Here is a 21,337-nt window from a genome sequence, read left to right on the forward strand (position 1 = left end):
CCTGATGCACCTTCCTTCTCCAGCTTTCCTCCTTCCATCCTCCCTTCCCCACGTACACAAGGTTCCAGAATTCCTCACCTGAACGGAAACACTTTGGAAAGTGTTATTACCTTATTAAAACCCTAAATGCCTCCATAACTGCTTAGGGACGGGGCCACAGTCTGTGTGACTGGAGGATGCCCAACTTACAGGTAGCCATGACCAGAGCAACACGACCAGCAGGGGACCAGGAAAGAGACAATGCAACACCTGCACAGTCCCTCAGTATTGCCCAAGGGGTGTGCCCCAAGCCACACCCTTCTCCTCCCATACAGACCCCCAGGATATAAGTTCACTCGCCATCTATTATGAGCCAGACATTATCCTAGGTACAGTGGTGAACAAAACAGCCACTATCCCTGCCCTCAGGAGCGAAGTGGCTCATTCTTTCAAAGAACAGTAACTGGGTATGTGGATCACACGCAGGGCATACAGACAAATCTCAAATCACACCTTGACCCTCCAAGAACTCTCAGTGTAGATGGCATACAAGGTCTATGCAGCTAGGGTGAAAGACCAGCCATAAATAAGCATACAGTGTATGAAATGCCACAGGCAGCGCCTCAGTAAGGATGACCCCAGGGTAAGGACACCAAGTACTAGAAGCTGAAGAGAGGGAAGGATAACTGGGCTAGAATGGAGAGGAAAGGGGAGTCTCAGGGGAGGGAAACAAAAATGTAATCCAGGGGCCAAGGTAAGTACCTTAATCCTTCATCCTCTAGCTGGGACCAAGGGCAAACCACTTCACTCCACTGGGTGTGAATCTCCTCAACTGTTTTTATTAAAAGACAATTTGCATGACTTTCCTCTGAGAAGGGAGTTTGAGGAGGACCACATGAAGCCATGCAGAGGAAGCACTTTTCAAAAAAGGAAATGCACTCCATTTAATAGCATGCTCCAAGGCGTGTAGGACTCTGGTGACCAATCACCTTACTTGTAGGACTTTGTCAGCTTTTCATTTTGTCCTTGTTCGCCCTGTATTTCTACTGCAACATGTTTTTAACAGATATTCATTGGGCACTTGCCATGAATGCATTGTGGAAAGGAGCCCAAGACAGTGAGATGTGCTATATCCTGTATACAAGAACCTAAATCACTCCAAATAAGGTCTCTGTGATGTATGTGGAGCTGCTCAGAGGCGGGCCCAGTGAGCTGGCCTCAAAGGACAGTGAGGCTTGCCTATGGCATCCATTCACTACCGACTGAGCATTCCACCTTCATCCAAGCCCCAAAGAGCACTCAGCCATGAACCAGACCTGGGTCCTGACCTCAAGGAGCTCTGGTCACCAAGGTGATCTCCTAATGCACAAATCTGCCCTCATTCGTCTGCTCCAAGCCCACCGCTGGCTCCTTGTACCCCCTAGAGCATTCCTGACGTGGCCCCTGCCTACCTTCTCAGTCACTCTCCTTCCTACCTTCCACCCCCGTCTGGGCCTGCATGACTGCTCAGTACATGTTCTGGAGACCTTCATATTCCCAGAATGCCCTTCCCATCACCTGGGGCCTGCTCCTCTGAGGGCTTCTCACCTGAGCCTGGCCTCTCTCACACTCTGCTCCTGACACATTAGTCCGCCTGCACACTCACTTGATGGGAGCACAGTGATCCAGCGCCACGATTTGACTGGCACGGCACTTCTGTGAATGCAGATGCAAAATGGTAACACTAATTCCACAGAGAATCAGAGACCAAAAGACCCTGTGACCATCCAAGGCTGATCTTGGAGCTTGGAAGCAAGAGGCACCATTGCAGGCACCAGCTCCTGTGTGTACTGTAAAGACTGTTCACTCTTGGAAGTCGTCAAGTGCACAGCTTCTCAGCACGTGCCTCAGACAGATGCTCCACGAGGCTGTCCTCAGCTCACACCTAAATAATGCTTCAGCTGCTCCAGAGCCCTAAGAAACCACCTAAGAAACAGTATGTCCAGGCTGGCTCACAGAGCACTGGTTTTCTTTACACTTGGTGGCAGACAGAATAACAACCACCCCCCGCAACATGTCCACATCATAATCCCCAGAACCCATGAATATGTTACTTTATATAACAAAGGGGCTATGCGATTAAGTTTCAGGATCTTGAGATGGGGAGAGTATTCTGAATTATCCAGGTAGGCCTAATATAATCACAAGGGTCCTTAGAAGAGGAAGAGAGGATGGTCGGAGTCAGAGAAGGAGATGTGACAATGGAAACAGAAGGCAGAGAGACAGAGACAATGATTTAAAGATGCTATGCTACGGGTTTTGAAGATGGAGAAGCAACACGGTCGGCTTCTAGATGCGGGAAAGGGCAAGGAAAGGATTCTCCCCCAGAGCCTCCAGATGGAGCCAGACCTGCCAACACCTTGATTTTAACCCCATAAGATTCATTTTGGAATTCTGATGTCAAGAACTGTAATATAATAAATTTGTGGTGTTTTAAGCCACTAAGTTGGTGGTAATTTTTTATTACAGCAGCAATTGAAAGCTAATTACTTACATAATTTCAGTTGCCACGTGGATGAACGTCTCTCTCTCACACACACACGCTCACACACGCACACACGCGCGCGCACGCGTGTGGTTTGTGCGGTCGTTCTCCCCTCCCAGACCGAGGGCAGACTGATCACTTGTCACTGCGCTCTACCACCCCACTCCCCGCTTCAGGCATACACGGAACAAGCTGCTGCTTGAGATTTTGCAGTCCTAGACAGAGGCCTCTGTGGGCTACTCTGGGGCTTATCTGGAGTAAAAGAGGGGTTAACAGAATGGGCTTTGGAGTTGCCAGAGGTGTGTTCAAATCGTCCACTTTCCAGCTGCAAGCTTCTCAGCCTTTCTGAGCCTCATTCCCCAGAGCTATAAAGTGTTTGAATCAAGCTTCCTGGAAAGGATTGGTGTGGGGACCATGTGAGATGACTGACATATATCAAGTGCTCTGCACATCTCCTGGCACATATTGAAACGGTTATGTCATAGGCAGTAATGGTTATGTCATGATTCCTGCCCTAATAAACATGGTGAGAGTTGTGCTACAAGGGGACACATGAGATCGGCAGGGTGACGCTCACAGGAAGTGGCCTCTCCAGGTATGATCTGTCTCCAGCATCCAGACCTTGGGGGTACCGTGGGAGAAGAGGCAGCCGTGCAGGTCGGGGCAAGGTGGCAGAAGGCACCAACCACCAGAATAAGGACTGTGCTCTGCTGTTGGTCTTGGTGGGAACTGGGCAACCCAGGGACTCCATCTCTGCAAAGCACTCAGGTTGAAGCAGATGGGGAGAAACTCAAGGCAAAGTGTCCAGGGCAGTCCCCACAGTCCAGGGCCTAGCACATAGTCAGCCCTCGATAAATATCAGTTTTCTGTCAGAATGAATACATGCATAATTAAGCCAGGTAATACATCCAGAGAACCCAGGAGGGCCTAGCTTGCTGTGACAAGGTGACTTATGGGCTTACCATCAGGGCCCACCGTAAGAGAACACAGAGAAGGCAACTCGCAAAGCTGGTCAACAGCTTCAGAAGCTGTTTCTTCAGGAAACAATTCTAAGCTTTTACCTACTACACCCAATTTGATATTTAATGAGCTGACAATTAAGAATACTTGCTTATTGCCTGTTACATTAAAAAAATGCCAGTGCTGTAGCCTCAGGGTGTCACATTCTTGGTTAATTAACCACCCCCATTTGCTGCAGTAACTGCAGCTTTTAATTTGTTTCAATGCGAGCTAAGAAGCAAGCCCCAGGTGCCTGGAGCTCGGCTGTGAACACTCTATGGTAAGCAAGGAAGGAAGCAGCAAATGGGGACAGAAGAGAGAAAACATCTTTTGCTCTGGAGAGGGGAGGGGGAAGATAACCCTTAAGTGCTCTAAAGAAATAAAATTCAAAAGGCAAAAACCCACACCATGCTCCACCCATATGGCGAAAAAGCAAAGGCCTGGACACAAAGGCAGCCACGGAGCGGGAATCCCCCACAGAGCTGCAGCGTCCACGAGGGGCGTCAGATGGCCAATTTCCTGAGGGACCCTGGGGGATTCTGGGCCATTTGAAGATACCAACTTGCCAGAGCAACATTTTCAATCCAGCTCCAAAACTGCTTAACTGCCGTTTAGGAAAAATGCATTTTGAAAAGGACTGTGCTAATTATAGTGCCCCCTTTCGGATGGAAGGTAAGCCAAACACTAAGGCCTACACAAGACTGCTTTCAAATCAATTAAGGAACTTTCAGAAAGCTAGTAAAGTTTTAGTGAATTGAGATTGGGTGAGAATTTAAAGAAGAGCATTTGTCAGAAAGAACTGAAAGGATGGTTTGTTTTTAAAGGCACACCGACCAAGTAACTACTTCAAACTGTGGGCAACTCAAACGTCCTTTTTTCCATAACATTGCCTCCATCTTCGAGTTTCCAGTGTGTTAATGAGATTAAAAAGCAGACAGTTCTGTGAGGCTTGAAATGCACAAGGGGACTGATGTTTTTGCCTGTGACCAGTGGACATCATGAGGGCTAAAGGCAGGACATGGGGTCCATTTACTTCGTGCAGGTTCAGATGGTTTCAGAAATGAAGGCAGATCCCACTTACTTCAGTTCAAACCTTTAACTAAAAAAAAAAAAAAAATCAGCAAAGGCAGAGAAGCCCCAGGTGATGCAAGCTGAGGAGAATGCTGGCAAACCCAAAACACAAGGAAAATAAATCACAAAGCCAGCTTGGGCCCGGATCTATCTACTCAAGATATTCACTCCACATTCCCGGGAACTGTTCTCTCTCACTCTCCATCTAGAAGCAACCAACTTCAGACATGTAGGGTGCCAGCCAGCTGTCTGCTTTGGGGAGGTGAGGTCTTGGATGTCTAGTGGGGAACACACAAGCTCTTGAGGAGTGCCAGTGGGTTCCCACCAGCAATTACCATGTCGGCCCAAAAAGACCTGGAGATCTTAAGTTAATTAGAGAGATTTGCTCGAGGAGGTAGGAAATCACTACTCGAAAGCATCGCCTGTGCACCAGACCAAAGCCATAATCATGATTCATCTCTGACATGCTGCTAATCATCACACACATGTTCCTAATTTCACGCTCTCCAAAGGAAAGCTGAAGGGACAATTGTTTCTGACCTCTAACATGGAGCCAACCTATGCCAAGTTACCATGTGTCCTGCTTATCAAACTGAAAGCTCTAGTTTTCATCTACGCGTCTTTTCACTATTCCACCCTCCTCCACGGCGGCCCCCCCAAGGAAATCCATTCACTAAAGACAAAGATGTGGTAGGGCATTTATATGAGTTGTTTCTCAGATAGTAATTTTTCTTTTTTTTTTTTTTTTTCTTTTTTTTTAAATTGAGATGCCATTGACATATAACACTGTGTAAGCTTAAAGTGTACAACGTGTTGATTTGATACATTTATGTATTGCAATATGATAGCAACTTTTCTACATGGTGGTGGCCTAAATGGAATTTAATACATTTTAATATCTCCTTCCCTGCTGCAGAGTTTATAATTTTCTTATTGCCTTGCCACTGGAACATGCATATGCAGTTAAAGCCCAGATATCAAAACACACACACACTCACACACACACACACACACACACACACACACACACCAACTTTTTTCCTGTGTTTAAAAACAAAACAAAGCTCTGTAGCCACCTTGGTTTTCACAAAGCAAAAGCCCAAGTACTTTTTCCAATGAGTCTGTTAAGAATCTGGGCTGTGTGTTCTCTCATGGCTGATACTCGCAAACAGACAGGATTGTTCCATTTTTCCAATTCTCAAAATGTTAAAAGCAAGCTATAAAACATGCCTCTGGACGGAGAGCCAGACCTTTCCCCTCTGCTGCACACACCACTCCCATCCACACAAATGAGAACCTCATGTTAAAGAACTGGCATCTTTAAGGTAACAGTCAACCCATCTGCAGTTTCAAAAGCACACACACACAACTCACAGACACAGATTAACTGGTCTTCTGTAAATACCGGATATGAAGAGGAAGCAAACAACCAACCACCCGAGAACACACCCAGCAAATCAGCTACCGGCTCCCTCTCACGTAGCAGTGAAAGGTAGTTACGAAGACTTTGCTCCAGAAGCCCGAGAAAGTATCTTCCTGCGAGGGCAAAATAGTGATTAGACAATAGAGGAAAGAAAACTTAGAGCTATAAACATGATGGTTATGCCTAAACTCAGAGGAAATGTTTGGATCAAAACAAAACTACTAATAAAAAGCCTTAGGACCACACAGAGAGTGTGCACTGAATTGTGCTGACTTCAAATACTGCTTCCGAGGCCCCGGGATGGAGTCTCCAAATACTGTATCACATCTGGAATTCTGCTTTTACAGCACAAATGCCTGCAGAAATGGTGGATTGTGATGTTGCCATGGGGACCCAGCCTCCTCTAGCTAGGCAGGTCCCCAGCATGCCCCACACATGTGCTTCCTTCAAGGTGGATTTCACATCTCTGGAAATTATGGAAGGCTGCCCTTTCAGGTTTTAATGCTCATCGAAACATCACAGGCTGCACTATAAAGCAAGGCGACCCCTTCTGTCAGCCTATTATTTCTGTCCATGCGGTGGTCTTGGACAGAAAAACCTCCTTAAAATAACAGAGGGAAGCAGCAAGTCAACATTAGACCCCTTTTCATAAGTTACTTAAACTCTCCTGTCTCTGGCTGCAAAAATCCAAGTCAGTCAACCTGTGCTCAGGGCCACCCCTCATCGCCTGCCCCCGGGAGGGATCAGGCTCAGGCTCCCAGGCTGCTTTGCCCACTGCCGGAAATGAGCCATTAATGCCATCCCAGCAGTGCTCCTGGCAAGGCAGGACGTCTTCACTTTTAATTGTTGATGACCCCTTTGCTGTTAAGGGGAAAGGGTTTCTAGAACCCCTAGAAGAATCCTGTGAGAAACATTCCTCACCCAATTTCCCACAGAAACATTTCTTATACAATTTCGGGGCATTCCCAGAGCTCCCAGAGGCCACTGAGTGCTTTCCAGGCCCCAGGTCCAAAGCCACGTTTAGAAACAAAGATTCCAGAGACGCCACATAGAAATGAGGGGGTGCATCTTGGCTTCCCCCCCTTCCCTGGGATGCAACCCCTCCAACCGGCCCCTCCAGGTGTGGGTTCAGATACACACACACAGAACACAACCCCCCTTGAGTGCTGGCAGGTGCCTCCCATCACTCCTGATCCTGCCATAGTCCTACCTCCCTAGGACCCCAACTGGCTCAAAACAGTGGTAAAGACCCTCATCCCTCTTTTCCCTAGGAGCATTCTTCCATCAGTTCTGACTAGAATGTTCCAAGCCAAAACTCCATTGACCCTTCTGATACACATCTGCCTCTTTGCAAGGTCTGGCCTTTCTCAGATTTCCTGGGGGAAAGGAGGGGAATCAGCTCATCCAGAGGTGAAGCAACAGTCACCAAGCCCCATGGGCAGACTGAGGGGACTCAGGCCTCCTGGTCCTCAGCCCTGTGCCTCCCGATCCAACACTTCCACCTCGTCTGTTAGATAACACATCCCAAAATGTCCCTGAGATGCAGCTGCAGTGTGTGTGTGTGTGCGCCCAGCCACACAGGGTGAAAAAATAAAGGCACCAGGAAGTCAGCAGCGTGGCTCCAGGTGTTAACACTTAGCGCATCCTGCCCAACCCCACCAGCTTGAGGCCGGCCGCCTGGGAGCCGGACGCAGCAATTAGGCCCTTCCCGGGCCGGGCGCCTTTGTCCCCTTGCTACCATCATTAGTGTCTGACTTCCTGTGCACAACGGGGGTGGGGGTGGGGGGTGGGGGTGGGGGCAATCACCGGCTGACCGGGCAGGACATTAGACTTCCTTTGTCAAAGACCCTCAAATGTTAACAAGCAAGTGAACAAGCTTCTCCTCTGCCCACCCCCCCAGCCACTCTTCCAGCCCACCAAACACTCCAGTGCAAGTCTCAACAGTCTTGGTTCCCCCCACCTGGGGGAATCTGAGTTCCTTGGGAGCAGTATCAAGTCTCCATGTCGATTTCCCAGAGCCGTTCCCCTACAAGCATGTCACTGGCATTTGCTGAGTACCTAACGGCCGCATTACTTGTCCTGCGTTAACAAGGGTGAAAATGAACAACGGTGACGGTGCTCAGACAACGTGAGATCCAGGCTGTTCGACGCTCAGCTCAGTGCCCCCCCCTAAGCACAGGTGTCCCATTCAAGTGTGCTCATGGGCTAAAGTGCAAGACGGTCTCAAGATGCAAGGATGTGCTGAAGGTTTGAGTAATATCAGTGATCAGATCTGAAAATGGGGGGAGGGTGAGTTGTTATATAGCTGCAACCCACATCACTAAAAACCTCTCATTTACCCCTCATCCCTCCCAACAGAGGGCCCCAGCTTTCTCTTTGGGGACATAGATGTCTTTGAGGATTTGGTGAGAGCTGTGGCACACATGTACGCATGCAAATTCTTCAGGAGGTTTCAGCATTCCTGAAATCCACCCACGCTCTCACCTGCCTGCCTTATTGATAGCATGATAGCTTAACACCAGGTCTACAGAAGGAGTGGTTTAGTGACCCAAGGGAAACTGGCAATTAAAAAACAAAATTCAAAAAGGCGGGAGGTGGTTGGAAGTAAGATCTCAGTTTTAAATAAAGCTCTGAATTAATGTCTCAACTGTTATCCTTTGTGGGCAGTATTTATTACAACTCAGAAATTGAACAATTTGTCCAAGATGTTGGGACTCATGAACTTCAGGAAGTAGGAACATAAAAGGCAACCATTTCTGCTGTTAAACACAGGAGCCCATTAAGAGCTTCTATCACTTTTCGGATCACAGGTGACAACAGTCACATCTGCAATCAAGTCAGTTTTACTGAATTTTGTTTTAAAAAAATAAACTGCAGTGTGGTTAATTCTTTTTTTTCCCCCCCTTTGCTGAATGGGAAGGAACATACTCATGGTGTCCAGAAGATGGAGAAAACAGCTGAGTTTCCCACTTCTGCTCAACTGCTTCTTCCCGTCTTTCGTGTCTGTTGTCAGCACACGAAATTAGGTTACGTTTGGGATACATTCTTAAATATTTGCCCAAGAACCACTATGGAGGATAATCTAAAACTCCTGTTTTCCAGGGACTTCCCTGGTGGCACAGTGGTTAAGAATCCACCTGCCAGTGCAGGGGACACAGGTTCGATCAGGAAGATCCCACATGCCGCGGAGCAGCTAAGCCCGTGCGCCACAACTACTGAAGCCCACGCTCCTAGAGCCCATGCTCCACAACAAGAGAAGCCACTGCAATGAGAAGCCCACACACTACAAGGATGAGCAGCCCCCATGCGCCGCAACGATAGAAAGCCCATGCACAGCAATGAAGACCCAACGCAGCCAAAAATAAATAAATTAATTTAAAAAAAAATTTTTTTAAGTTTTTAAAAAAATAAAACTCCAGTTTTCCAAAACGAAGAATTATCTACGACTTTGACTTCTGCTCCAGACATACCAAAACTCATTCAAGCTTCAAAAATTAGATGTTGGTAACAGCACAGAAAGGACACTATCACTTCCATGGTGCCAAGTCCCCCACAAGTTTATTTATATGAACCCAACAAGTTTCAAAGAGTAAATCATTTCACCTTCGGTTCTGATTTTTACCTTTTGCCAAACCAATTTTTAAATAGTAGGTAATCGGAAGGATATATTCCAATGCTAATGGTCCCTGCAACTTTAAGTCTCCCTACTTCTTGGATGGAAGCCAGCAGTCTGCCCTTAAACTATAAGCAATAAATCCAGAAGACTCTCTTTCCTAATTTCCCAATGATACCACATGGAATTCCCATTAAAGCACTCACATGCAAACACACACACAACGACATACCAATTAAATCACTGTGTGATTTTAGGCCAGGAAATAATTGTGTTTGCCAAAAACTATTCAGCTTTGTTTTAATTTCCTTGAACAGCTAAAATGTCATTCTGGGAAGGAGGGCAAAGAATAAAGTAAAAATGAAGTATCAATGTCTTGGTCGATTTCAGATTAAGATAAATGTTCCTTGTGGGTGAAGGAGAGAGTGCAGAGTTCCCAGGAATGAAGAGTTCCCTGTACTACCTCCCCAGGGACTCCTGGCATAGATTGGTAGAGAGGTAAATTAGCAAATTCACATGAGGCAGGCAGGGCAAATGGAACAGCAGGTAAGCGCACACTTCCTTTCTGATGAAGTGGCCCTGGTGGCGGATTCCTACTCCCCCAAGGGGTTGAGGCAAGCAAATGGCACACATAACCTTCCTCCTTGACCTGTCAACAGGAAGAAATCAATGCACCTTGTCCCTTCATTAGCCTTCCCATGGAGAAGAATTTACAAAATCAAAGCAAAATGGTGGAAATCAATTAGAAGCCTGTAACATTTTATCATGAAGTTAGGGTGAAACAGAGACCTACCAGAAAAAATTAAAAGCAGTGATTAGGTATTTTTAAGAAAGGGAATTCCCTGGCAGTCCAGTGGTTAGGACTCCGCACTTCCACTGCAGGGGACACGGGTTCAATCCCTGGTCAGGGAACTAAGATCCTACAAGCCGCAAGGCACAGCCAAATTAATTAATTAATTAAAAAGAGAGGTCCAAAGGTTCTGGCTAAAATGATTTCAAACTGAGCAGCTGGGTGGATGTGAGGCCAAGCTGTCAGGCTTTGTGGGACATGGAGCCACGTCAGTCACAGGAGAACTGAGGAAAAGGCCCCACACAGGCACGGCTGGCTCAGGTACCAAGTCCTGTCTACCACTTCCCAAACTGTCCGTGAGGGGTGCAATATTCAGTGGTTCTCAAATAGAGAACCCTAACGGTGGGTTTTCAAATTTCTAGGAAGAGAGTGGGCTTTTCTTTGAAAGAGGCTTTATTACTTTTGTAAATATAACAAGTTCAAGGCAAAGGAAATTTAAGTACAGAGAAGAATATGAAAATCCTCTCTAGTCAACATTATTGTACTATATACTTCAAAATTGCTAAGAGACTAGATGTTCAACATTCTCACTACAAGAAAAGAAATGATAATTATGGACGTGATAAGAGGTATCAGCTAAAGCTACTGTAAATCAGCTAAAGCTACTGTACGTGATAGAGGTATCAGCTAAAGCTACTGTCATATTGTAGTATTTATACTACAATATAAATGTATCAAGTCAACAGGCCATGTACCGTAAACTTATGCAGTGTTATAAGTCAATTATCAATATATCTCAATAAAAAGAAAAGCACCCCCAAAACTCCTCCCCTCCCCATCACTTTGAAGACTCTTCCAAACGATCTCTGTTGCATGTATCACATGGACTCTGACTTGACATAAGTTAGATCCTAATATACAGACCATTTGTTCTGATAAATCTCTACCAGCTAATGCAGTTCCTTTTGGGAGAGCCATGTGGGACCAATGGGATAAACAGCAAAAAGATCCTAATGAGGTAAAAATAAGGGCCATTGGGCCAAATTCTTTCTAAGGGTCCAACCAGCTCTAATTAGCCATTATTAAAAAGTAGTAAAGCAGGCCCTTTCACCTGTTCTAAAGCCAGTTGTACATGTGGAAAAGACAACAAGGCAGATGCATCAAGGAGGTGACACACACACATGCTCATATTGTGGTAGGTTGCCTGTTGGCCTTGGTTCCCTAAATGCTGCCCTATAAGGTAACCAAATTACTACGATTTATCCTATATGTTTAAAAGAAAATTACACAAATTTAGGGGATTTTATGATTAGATGGCTGGTCTCACGTGAATAACAGAACTGTGTAAACTAAAAGGGAAATGCTGGTGGCGCTTCCCTGGTGGCACAGTGGTTAAGAATCCACCTGCCAATGCAGGGGACATGGGTTCGAGCCCTGGTCCGGGAAGATCCCACATGCCGCGGAGCAACTAAGCTCGTGCGCCACAACTACTGAGCCTGCGCTCTAGAGCCCATGAGCCACAACTACTGAAGCCAGCGCGCCTAGAGCCCGTGCTCCGCAACAAGAGAAGCCACCGCAATGAGAAGCCCGCGCACCACAACGAAGAGTAGCCCCCGCACGCCACAACTAGAGAAAAGCCTGCGTGCAACAACGAAGACCCAACACAGCCATAAATAAATAAATAAATAAATAAATAAATAAATAAATCTGTTTTAAAAAAAAAAAGGAAATGCTGGCAAATCCAGGAAGCGGTTGACAACAGCTTCATCAGGCATGGTAGTCACATTACAGCCGTGCGGAAACCTTGGAGCTTCAACTCTTCAGAGTCGGGGTGGCTGGGAGAACACCATTGTGGGCAGATTCTACAGAGCAAGCTGAGGAGATAAAATCATTCGCTATGTAATCTCCCTTTTGTGATTAGAATCACAACACCCGTGTAGTGTGAAGGAGAAAGAATGATCTCTGGCTCAAAAACTTAGCTCAAGCCCCAGAATTTATCAGCAGATTTCTCGAGGGCTAGAGATATGCTTTACACTGGGAAGGCCATTTTGAGTGATGGAGAATAAGGCTCCTCCAGGAGTTTACAATTTGTTTTGGAAAACAAAGCTAAAAAAATGTGAAATTAGAGTCAATAATGTTATACCTTATGGAATGAATATGCTAAGTTATGCAATCGAGCTCCAAATCATAGGAGCCCAGAGAAAGGGGAGTGAACAGAGGAAGGCTCACCAGAGACCAGAGAAGTGTCTTCACAGAGGAGGCAGGTCTCTGGCTGGACCCTAGGGCATGTCGAGCTTTGGGGTGGGTGGGGATGGGGAGATGACCCTTTCAAGCAGATGCAGACACAGGAGCATGTGGCTGCATGGTAAACATTCAGCAAATGGCCCTTAGTCCTCAGGGATGATGCGGAGCCTCCCTCACCAGCCAGAGCGAACACTGGCAAGCTGGAGTAACTGACCTCACACCCTCATCCCTTCCGTGTTAAACACCCCAAATGAATGGGCGCCGTAGGGCTGGGATGGACAAGTGGGCTGAGTTTTGCATGTGTTGCATCTTGGAGTTTGGCACGACCTGAACAGAGTGATCCTTACAGAGGTGAGCACAGCCTGAGGAGGCAGGCAGGAGTGCAGGGGAGGGGTCTCCAATCCAGGCCAAGGTAGCAGTGGGCTAGGCTGGGGGTAGACAAGAGCAAAGAACAGGCAGTAAAACAGCAGCTTCAAAAGATGAACCAAAAGGATCAGAGAGTTGAATCAAAGGGAGGAGTCAGATCCCAGGGCCTGCAGACCGGAGGTGCCACTGACAAAAGCGAAAGGATTAAAGCTGGGGGTCTCATTACACAGTCCTCTTATATTCAAAATGGGCCAGATTCCCTGCCCCTAATACAGATGGAAGGCATTTAAGAAGGAGGAAAGGGAGTCCTGAGCACCACCCACTTCCAATTTTCACCTATCTTCCCTCCGTGACCAAAAATGTCACTAACTTTTGGAATTAGTGCCACGGACGCCCAAGGTGGGAGTCTACATCTCCACCTCTCTAATCTTCCCCAGTCATTCCCACCCACCTTGACTTTCCTGTCTACATTTGGGGTAAACCAGTGCCATGCTCCCAGGCGGAGCTCACTAATAGTAAAGACAGAAAGAAGACGACTCAGAAATAAAGGCCCTTTGTTAGCTTTTACCAACTCTCCATCAAAATTCCTAAAGATCAGATTCACTAAAAACAATCTTTACAAATCTGACCTTGGCACAAATGGACAGATGCTATGTGATTCCTCTTACATAAGGTACCCAGCACAGTCAACTTCATGGAGACAGAAAGTGAAATAAGGGGTTTGCCAGGGGCTGGGGGAGGGGGAAATGGGTTTAGAGTTTCAGTTTAGGAAGATAAAAGTTCTAGGCATGGATGGTGGTGATGGCTGTAAAACAATGTGAATGGACTTAATGCCACCAAACTAAACACTTTAAAATGGTTAAAATGGCAAATTTTATGTAATGCATATTTTACCACAATTTTTTTTAAAAGGGGAAAAAAAGACAAAAAAAGGAAACAAGGATTTTGAGCAGGAAAGTAACAGTAATAAATCAGTGTAGCCGCCACGTCTGCAGGAAGAACTAGGAAGGTGGACAACTGGAGGCAGGAGAGGCGGCAGCTACAGGCGTGAGGTGAGAAGGATGGAGATGGTGGGGAGACGATGAAAGGACGGGTCTGGGAGGCATTTTTAAGAAACTATGGGGCTTCCCTGGTGGTGCAGTGGTTGAGAATCTGCCTGCCAATGCAGGGGACACGGGTTCGAGCCCTGGTCCGGGAAGATCCCACATGCCGTGGAGCAACTGGGCCCGTGAGCCACAGCTACTGAGCCTGCGTGCGCGTCTGGAGCCTGTGCTCCACAACAAGAGAGGCCGCGATAGTGAGAGGCCCGCGCACCACGATGAAGAGTGGCCCCCACTTGCCGCAACTAGAGAAAGCCCTCGCACAGAAACGAAGACCCAACACAGCCAAAAATAAATTAATTAATTAAAAAAAAAAAAGAAAAAAGAAACTATGGCAGGACTCTGTGACAAATGCGATACAGAGGTGATGATGGAATTCAAAGGTAACTTGAAGGTTCCTCTTTTGGGAACCCGGAAGATTAGTGATTTTACAGCAATAAAGAGAACCCTGGGGAAGAAGTCTTTTCTTTTTTAAGAAGAAAACTTAGTGAGGGTGAGGTGATGACAGGGAATCTTCTACACAATACCACATTTTTTTTGGAAATACAGGATTAGAAGGCAGGAAGTCATGCGTGAGGTCAAGCTACAGAACCTTAAGGACAGGTGGGCTAATTAATAGGAGGTATAAAAAAGAACAAAGGGCCAAGAATTGGGCTTTGTGGGACTATCTACATTTAGGGCCTGTGAGGAGGAAAAGAGGATAGAAAAAGTGAGGCTGGCAAAGTAGAAGAGGAACCAGGAAAGACCATTAGGCAAAGGAGAATGAAACAGATTTTAAAAAAAGAATGTCAAATAGGTTTCATGTAAAAGAATATCAAGATGGATATTTTCAACATGAAAACCATCTTTTTGATTATACAAATCCCTGAGCAAATAATAATATTGATGGCTCATTTAGAATAGTTCCTCCATATAAATAAATTCCCAAGTCTTTTGCTGCTATTCAGACCCATCCCCTGGTTTCCTATAAAACTAGGAAGCATATTGGGCTTCCCTGGTGGTGCAGTGGTTAAGAATCCTGCCAATGCAGGGGACACGGGTTCAAGCCCTGGTCCGGGAAGATCCCACATGCCGCAGAGCAACTAAGCCCATGCGCCACAACTACTGAGCCTGCGCTCTAGAGCCCACAAGCCACAACTACTGAGCCTGCATGCCGCAACTACTGAAGCCCGCATGCCTAGAGCCAGTGCTCCGTAACAAGAGAAGCCACCGCAATGAGAAGCCCACGCACCACATGGAAGAGTAGCCCCCGCTCGCCGCAACTAAAGAAAGCCCGCGCGTGGCAACGAAAACCCAATGCAGCCAAAAATAAATAAATAAATAAATAAAGTAGGAAGCATATTATAAGTAATATCTAAAGAAAGTCTTTTCACACGTTTGAAAACTTAAAAACAAGTGACATTAGCACTGGAAAAGGCGTTGAAAAGATTCTGGTTCACTGTCAGACTTTTGTGTACAGGATCAGAGCTTTGCATCCTGCCAGAACAGCCGTCCAATCTCCCATGTTATTATGGAGAAGAGCACAGGGACCCTAAGTCACGACGCTCCCCAATTTCTGCTCAGCACTTTACAGTTTGAGCCACTGTTAAATTAGTAAAACCTTTTGGCAGTTTTTGAAACCATGCTATCTGAAAAATGTACAGGCAACCAACACTCAGGTCTTTTTTTAACCAAATACTGCTGACCAACTGACCTAACAGCTAGCATTCAGAATAACCGACAACTGCCCAGAATTCAACACGAAATAAAAAAGTTCAAAAGATAAGCTAGAACTCAAAGTTATCAAGTTAGATTTCAGTTCAGGCAAACTCTTTTTGTCCAAAATTCCTGGAAATGGTAAATTTTTGCACAAAGGCACAAATACAAATATTAATTTTCAGACCATCCTGTTTTGGACATTATTCATCACTTGTGGCCATTTTGACAGGTGCACATCCATATCACTGCCAGGCTTAAGTGGATCAATTTTGGCTTTGTGGCTAACAACCTTTTCCCCAAAAGTAAGGGAATAAAGCTGAAATGTGCTTATCTCTGAAATTTGATTCATCTCTGAGAAGAGGCCTGCAGGAATATTACACCTCTTGAGTTTATTTCCAGACACCCTGAACAGTCTGGAGAAAGGCATATTCTAGGAAACAGTAACTACCACAGTGGTTAAATGCTTATCACTAATGAACATTTATTGGGTAGTAACAGAGCTATGACCCTCATAACTTAACCATACTACACTCATGTCTTCCTGAAGGTACAGCTACAATTCACAAACATAATTTTTAAGGGCATAAAAAAGAACTTTCAAGCTCACCAACATAGCAAATACCTCTCTACCTCGTCTTTAAAAGTTACACACTGTTTTGAAATTCTCCCCATACTTGAAGAACCCCATACCAACATCTTGTTGACTGATATTAAAGAAAGACGAGCCTCATTCTCTTAGCAACAAGAACCTTCTAGAAGATTCGCCTAAGAAGAAAACAAACACTACCTGATAAAGGAAAGACGGATTCCATTGCAGACCTCTGGGTTCTCAGATCTGGAACATTATAATCTGATTGTACCTACATGGCATTCACCAAGAGGGCACTGCATGGTAGCGAGGGCAGAACAGACGGACCAGAGCTATGAGCACCCTTGCCGCGACCCTCTTACAGCCACAGAAAGCAGAAAAAGTAATTTCAAATGGGACACATGGAGTCCTTACCCCTCCCTTCCCCACTCCCACCAAAAATAACCAATCATAAACTTTTAGCACCTCTCAAGGACTTCAAGAGAGACAAGAGGAGAATGTGTTGGCCTGGCTAAGGACCCTCACATCAGTGCAACTTCCTTCTTTACAGATTTATTAAAATATGCAAGCACAGTACTTATAAACAAAGGAGTCATTTCAGTTTTTGCTTGGAAAGATGGGAGCCAATACATTCCTTCTGGGAATTCAGGGTAACGGCTTTACAAAAACAGTGTCCAGATGTGCTTAAAAATTCAGTCTGTTTCTTCTTTTGGGGCAGAGTGGAGGGAGAAACAAAGGGTGGGAGAGTCATTTTATTAAAAATTGAAAAGGTTATTGGGCTTTTTTGGCTCACACACTAACCTGCCCTCTGCTGACAAACCACACAGGAGCACCTGAGGCAGGACCATCGGGGCATCCCTCCCGCAAAGGCAGGCTGCAGGGAGGTAGCACCGGGCTGACCACAGTGTGAGCCTGGGGACCTTCTCTAACTTCTAGAATGTCCTGAGTGGCAGACGGTTCCACCAGGTGGTGATAAAATGGGGGGGGAGAGACTCTGAAAGCCAAAGATTCTCAAGTGAAAATCAAGCATTTTTGTATCAAAACCACCACCCTTGGGACAAAACTTCATTAAAAAAAAAAAAAATTCTCAGGACTTCCCTGGCAGTCCAGGGGTTAAGACTCCACCCTACCACTGCAGGGGGCGCGGGTTCGATCCCTGCTCGGGGAACTAAGATCCCTGCATGCTTCGGGGCACCGCCAAGAAAAAAAGAATTCTTTTAACTGAAATGTTTTGTCAACATCAAATCCCAGTTTTAGCCTGGAATCTTTGCTGAGATTTGAAGCTTCCTCAACCCAATGGTTTCATTCCCAGAGTCCTTTTTAAACCACAGAGAGATTTAAATAGGTAGTCTGTTATAAAGTGTTTCGTCGTTTTCAGAGGGGTTGTAGCTGCCTCTGGGTTCTGAGGGTAAATGAGTGTTTCAAGCTCAGCAAAAATAAGGGAGACAGACAGTGAGGCATATATTATGAATAAAAAGATAATCCTAATAATAGTTTACATTATCACAAGCCAAAGTTTATGCGAGCAGCTAAGCTCCCTTTCAAAGTAGAGGGCAGCTGCTGGTAGGCGGAGGAAAATGGTATGTCAGAAATGTGACCAACCTTCAAGTTTAACTCCGCTGTCAGCCACTGCTTCCTTCCGCCACCTTACTATGCCCTGGGGGCGGGGGCGGGATCCTTTTTGAAGTGTGTTGTTTGCAAAGGCACGGAATTGTCTCAGTGCTAGACAGACTTCATCTCCACTGTTCCTGGACAATTCTGACAGGGCCAAGTCACCCCGGTCAGGTGACCCCACCAGAGAGGCGGCCCTGGGGCGGGCCCTCCCACTGCCTCCCAAGAGTCAGGGGAACATGTCCGGGATGAACAGTCTTAGTCCCCAGAGGCTGCCAGGAACCCTATGGGAAGTAGGTTGGGGCTCAGAGGCTGTGCTTACATGCAGATGTACCAGGTCACTAAGATCCTCCAGGCATCACACACTCCCCAGAATGCTGACCCCACATAAACCCCTTTACCCAAAGCGCTAATGTGCGTAAGTTGAGTATCTGTACTCAGTAGGATAATCCAGCCCTTATTCACAGAGCACCCAGGATGTGCAAAGTACAGGGCTAGGACACGGGGAAGGGTCTAAGAGTGACTGAGATGGGGGCCCAGTGCCCAGGAAGTGACATTCAGGTGGAAGGGACACCCCTGTGCTACCTGAGTGAAGACTAGGTGAGGGAGCACCTTTTGGCAGCGGCCAGCTTCACATTTCCAAATGAGAACAGTGGTACATCTCAAGCCACTTATTTGAAGCTAAACATTTCTATACTTACAGGGGGCGGGAGGCGCATCAGAACAGGAGAAACAGTCCCTGCAATTTATCTCCTTTTCAATTTCCATAGGTATAAATCCCATTTCAAGATGTTTTCACCCAGCCAAGAGCGTTCTGCAAAGGTTGAAGCTTCATCCAGCCCAGAGCAGAACAAAGGGGAAAAGCTCCCAGTAAGGAGCAGATCCCAAGGAGACCACTCCCTACCTCCTATCCCACCCCACCTCCCAGCCTCACCGCATCAAAGCACATGAATGTGCTCAGTGAGGAACCAGCTGGGGGCACCGGGAGACCCTCAAAGGCGCTTGCAAGCATAAAGGACTGGCCGTCCTGCCCAGTGTCCTTCTGGCAGAGTACCACAAGCTATAGGCCACAGGACAGAACCACCAATTTCATGGGGTGTTGGTCAAGGTTCAGGGAAGGTGTTCACAACCAAGCTTTACTTGGGGTGAGGGTATTTAGAGGTACAAGCTGCAAGTATCATGCACACCTCAGTCCTTTCTGCAGGGGATTAAGACTGCTTGCTCTGTTACTGCTGCAGGTGGAGGTGCTGGTTTAAAACCACCCAGTGCCTTCCCAGGGCACCTGGCTAAGCTCAGAGCTTCTGGAGGGCATGACCCCTGGAGATAAGGCTCTTCATCAAGAAAGCTTTCTCGGTGCCCTCAAGCTGCAAGCTCTGGTCTCTGCATGGGTGACCTCTTCCCCAGCCTCTCACCATCACTTCCCCCTCTGGCCTGTGTCACAGACCCCTCTGGAGGTGACCAGCTTCCTGACAGCCTATCAAGCATTCTTGTCTCCTTGCCTGCCAATCAGCATCTTTAAGCAGAGGTTCCTTGTGTTGCCCTTATAAATTGGTAACTTCAGCCTAACGCAAAAAAAAAAAAAAAAAGAGCTTACTGAGCATTAAATGCTACTTCTTCCACTCTTCCTGAAATGTTCTTATCGTATCCAAGGATCTGTCACCCAGGACCCACTAAAGCAACACCACTTCAACCTGGGCAGGTGGCAATCACTCAGGATGACAGCACCTAGACGGAAACCCAGGGGACAGCAATCCCTGGGTGAGGAATGGGTGTGTAGGTATATCGCTATTTTAACCTGTTTAGCTTTCCTAATAAGAAGACAGCTAGGTATAAAATAAATAAGACACAAGGATGTAATGTATAGCACAGGGAATATAACCAGTATTTTATAATAACTTTAAATGGAGTGTAATCTATAAAAATATCAAATCACTAGGTTGCAGACCTAAAACTAATATAACATTGTAAATCAAATATACTTCAATTCAAAAAGAAGACAGCTTGGTGCAAATGGGGGTGAAAGGGAAACAAAATTAATCTCTCAGCCCTGCAATTACCCACATGCAGATTTTCTGCCAAACAAACATTTTCTTATCTCTGGTCAGTTTTTATCTGCAGCTGCCTTTCTCCCACCCCTGCCACCACCGTGCACATACCCGAATCCTCTCTCCCCCCTGACAGTCACTGACAGAGTGGTCCAGGCCTCCGGGACTGTCAACACCCTGATGTAATTCAGGGCTCACGGGGAGTCTGAGGCAGTGCCCTTGTTTATGGATTCAGTGATTGATTGGACCCTAAAAGCTCCTGGCCCAGGAACCTAAATAGGTTGAAAGCAATCATTAACAGTAGTGTAATGTTGAAAAAAAAACAAGAGATGCAAGGGGGCCTTTGGCCATGTGGACAAGAGCACGGGAAATGTGAAGGATGGAGGCAGATGGACACACTAGGCACCTCTGGGTAAACACCAGTACATGCAAATCACAATGACAGTGGAGTCGATGCAGCAGGCACACTTGGTAGAAATAAAGCTATCTGTGTACGAATTTTTTTTTTTTTTGGCTGCACCACGCAGCTTGTGGACTCTTACTTCCCCGACCAGGGATCGGACCCGCGCCCACGGCAATCAAAGTATCTTAACCACTGGACCACCAGGGAATTCCCAGTGTACAAATTTTTTAAAAAAAAATCAAAACCTATGCAGAGGACAGACACTTTACTTTTATTAGGGAAAGATCTGCAAAAATGGCCACAGGCTGGGTGTTTTTTCTCGAGACAGATCAAAAACAGGGCACCCAGGTGCAAGAGGCAAGAGTCCAGGTGGAAGGGACCAACTCAATAAGGAAATGGAATGGGTAGGATAGAAAAATTATCCTCTGAGTTAAAACTTCAAGTTATCTCAATATAAACAATTCTTAAATTCTTAAGAATAATTCTACTCTGACTGTCCCATTTTATAGGTAAAGAAACTGAGAGTCAGAGGGGTCACCTGCCCTGTCCACAGTCACACTCAGCTGGCCTGGGATGCCCTCATCTCGCAGGTCACACTGATGTAAATGAGACCATCTAACAGAGTGGCTTCTAGCCCAAGATCAGGATTTGCAAAAGCTGCAGTAAAACAGGATTCATATATATTCTATTCACAGCAAATGTGTGATCAATCCAAAATCAACCTTGGAAAATCTATGTCTGAAGAAAGGTTCGCTAGCCAAATTACTGGTACAAATAGAATTCCCATGATAATGCTTAGATTCAACTATTTTCATAATATGCTATTAAGTGCAAAAGAGTCACTCAATCAATATTCTGATTTTAAAACCCTCATTCACTCAC

The 21,337-nt window shown here is 46.1% G+C and overlaps 1 protein-coding gene across 5 annotated transcripts in view; it reads right to left on the minus strand.

Annotated features, from left to right (window-relative positions):
* IL17RD (interleukin 17 receptor D) overlaps nt 1-21,337 on the minus strand; it is a 67,298-nt gene that overhangs the window by 28,125 nt on the left and 17,836 nt on the right. The window contains exon 1 of one of the 5 annotated variants that reach the window (XM_082412228.1): nt 3,081-7,437. The exons of 3 other annotated variants lie outside the window; for them this stretch is intronic. In XM_082412228.1, coding sequence (XP_082268354.1) covers nt 3,081-3,254 — 174 coding nt within the window. In that variant the 5' untranslated portion in view covers nt 3,255-7,437. Of the gene's footprint in view, nt 1-3,080; nt 7,438-21,337 lie in introns of those variants that run through there. One more of the 5 variants, XM_082412227.1, reaches the window with a different exon arrangement.

The sequence above is a fragment of the Balaenoptera physalus genome (assembly GCF_965194825.1).
Source record: "Balaenoptera physalus genome assembly, chromosome: 11".
Taxonomy (NCBI): domain Eukaryota; kingdom Metazoa; phylum Chordata; class Mammalia; order Artiodactyla; family Balaenopteridae; genus Balaenoptera; species Balaenoptera physalus.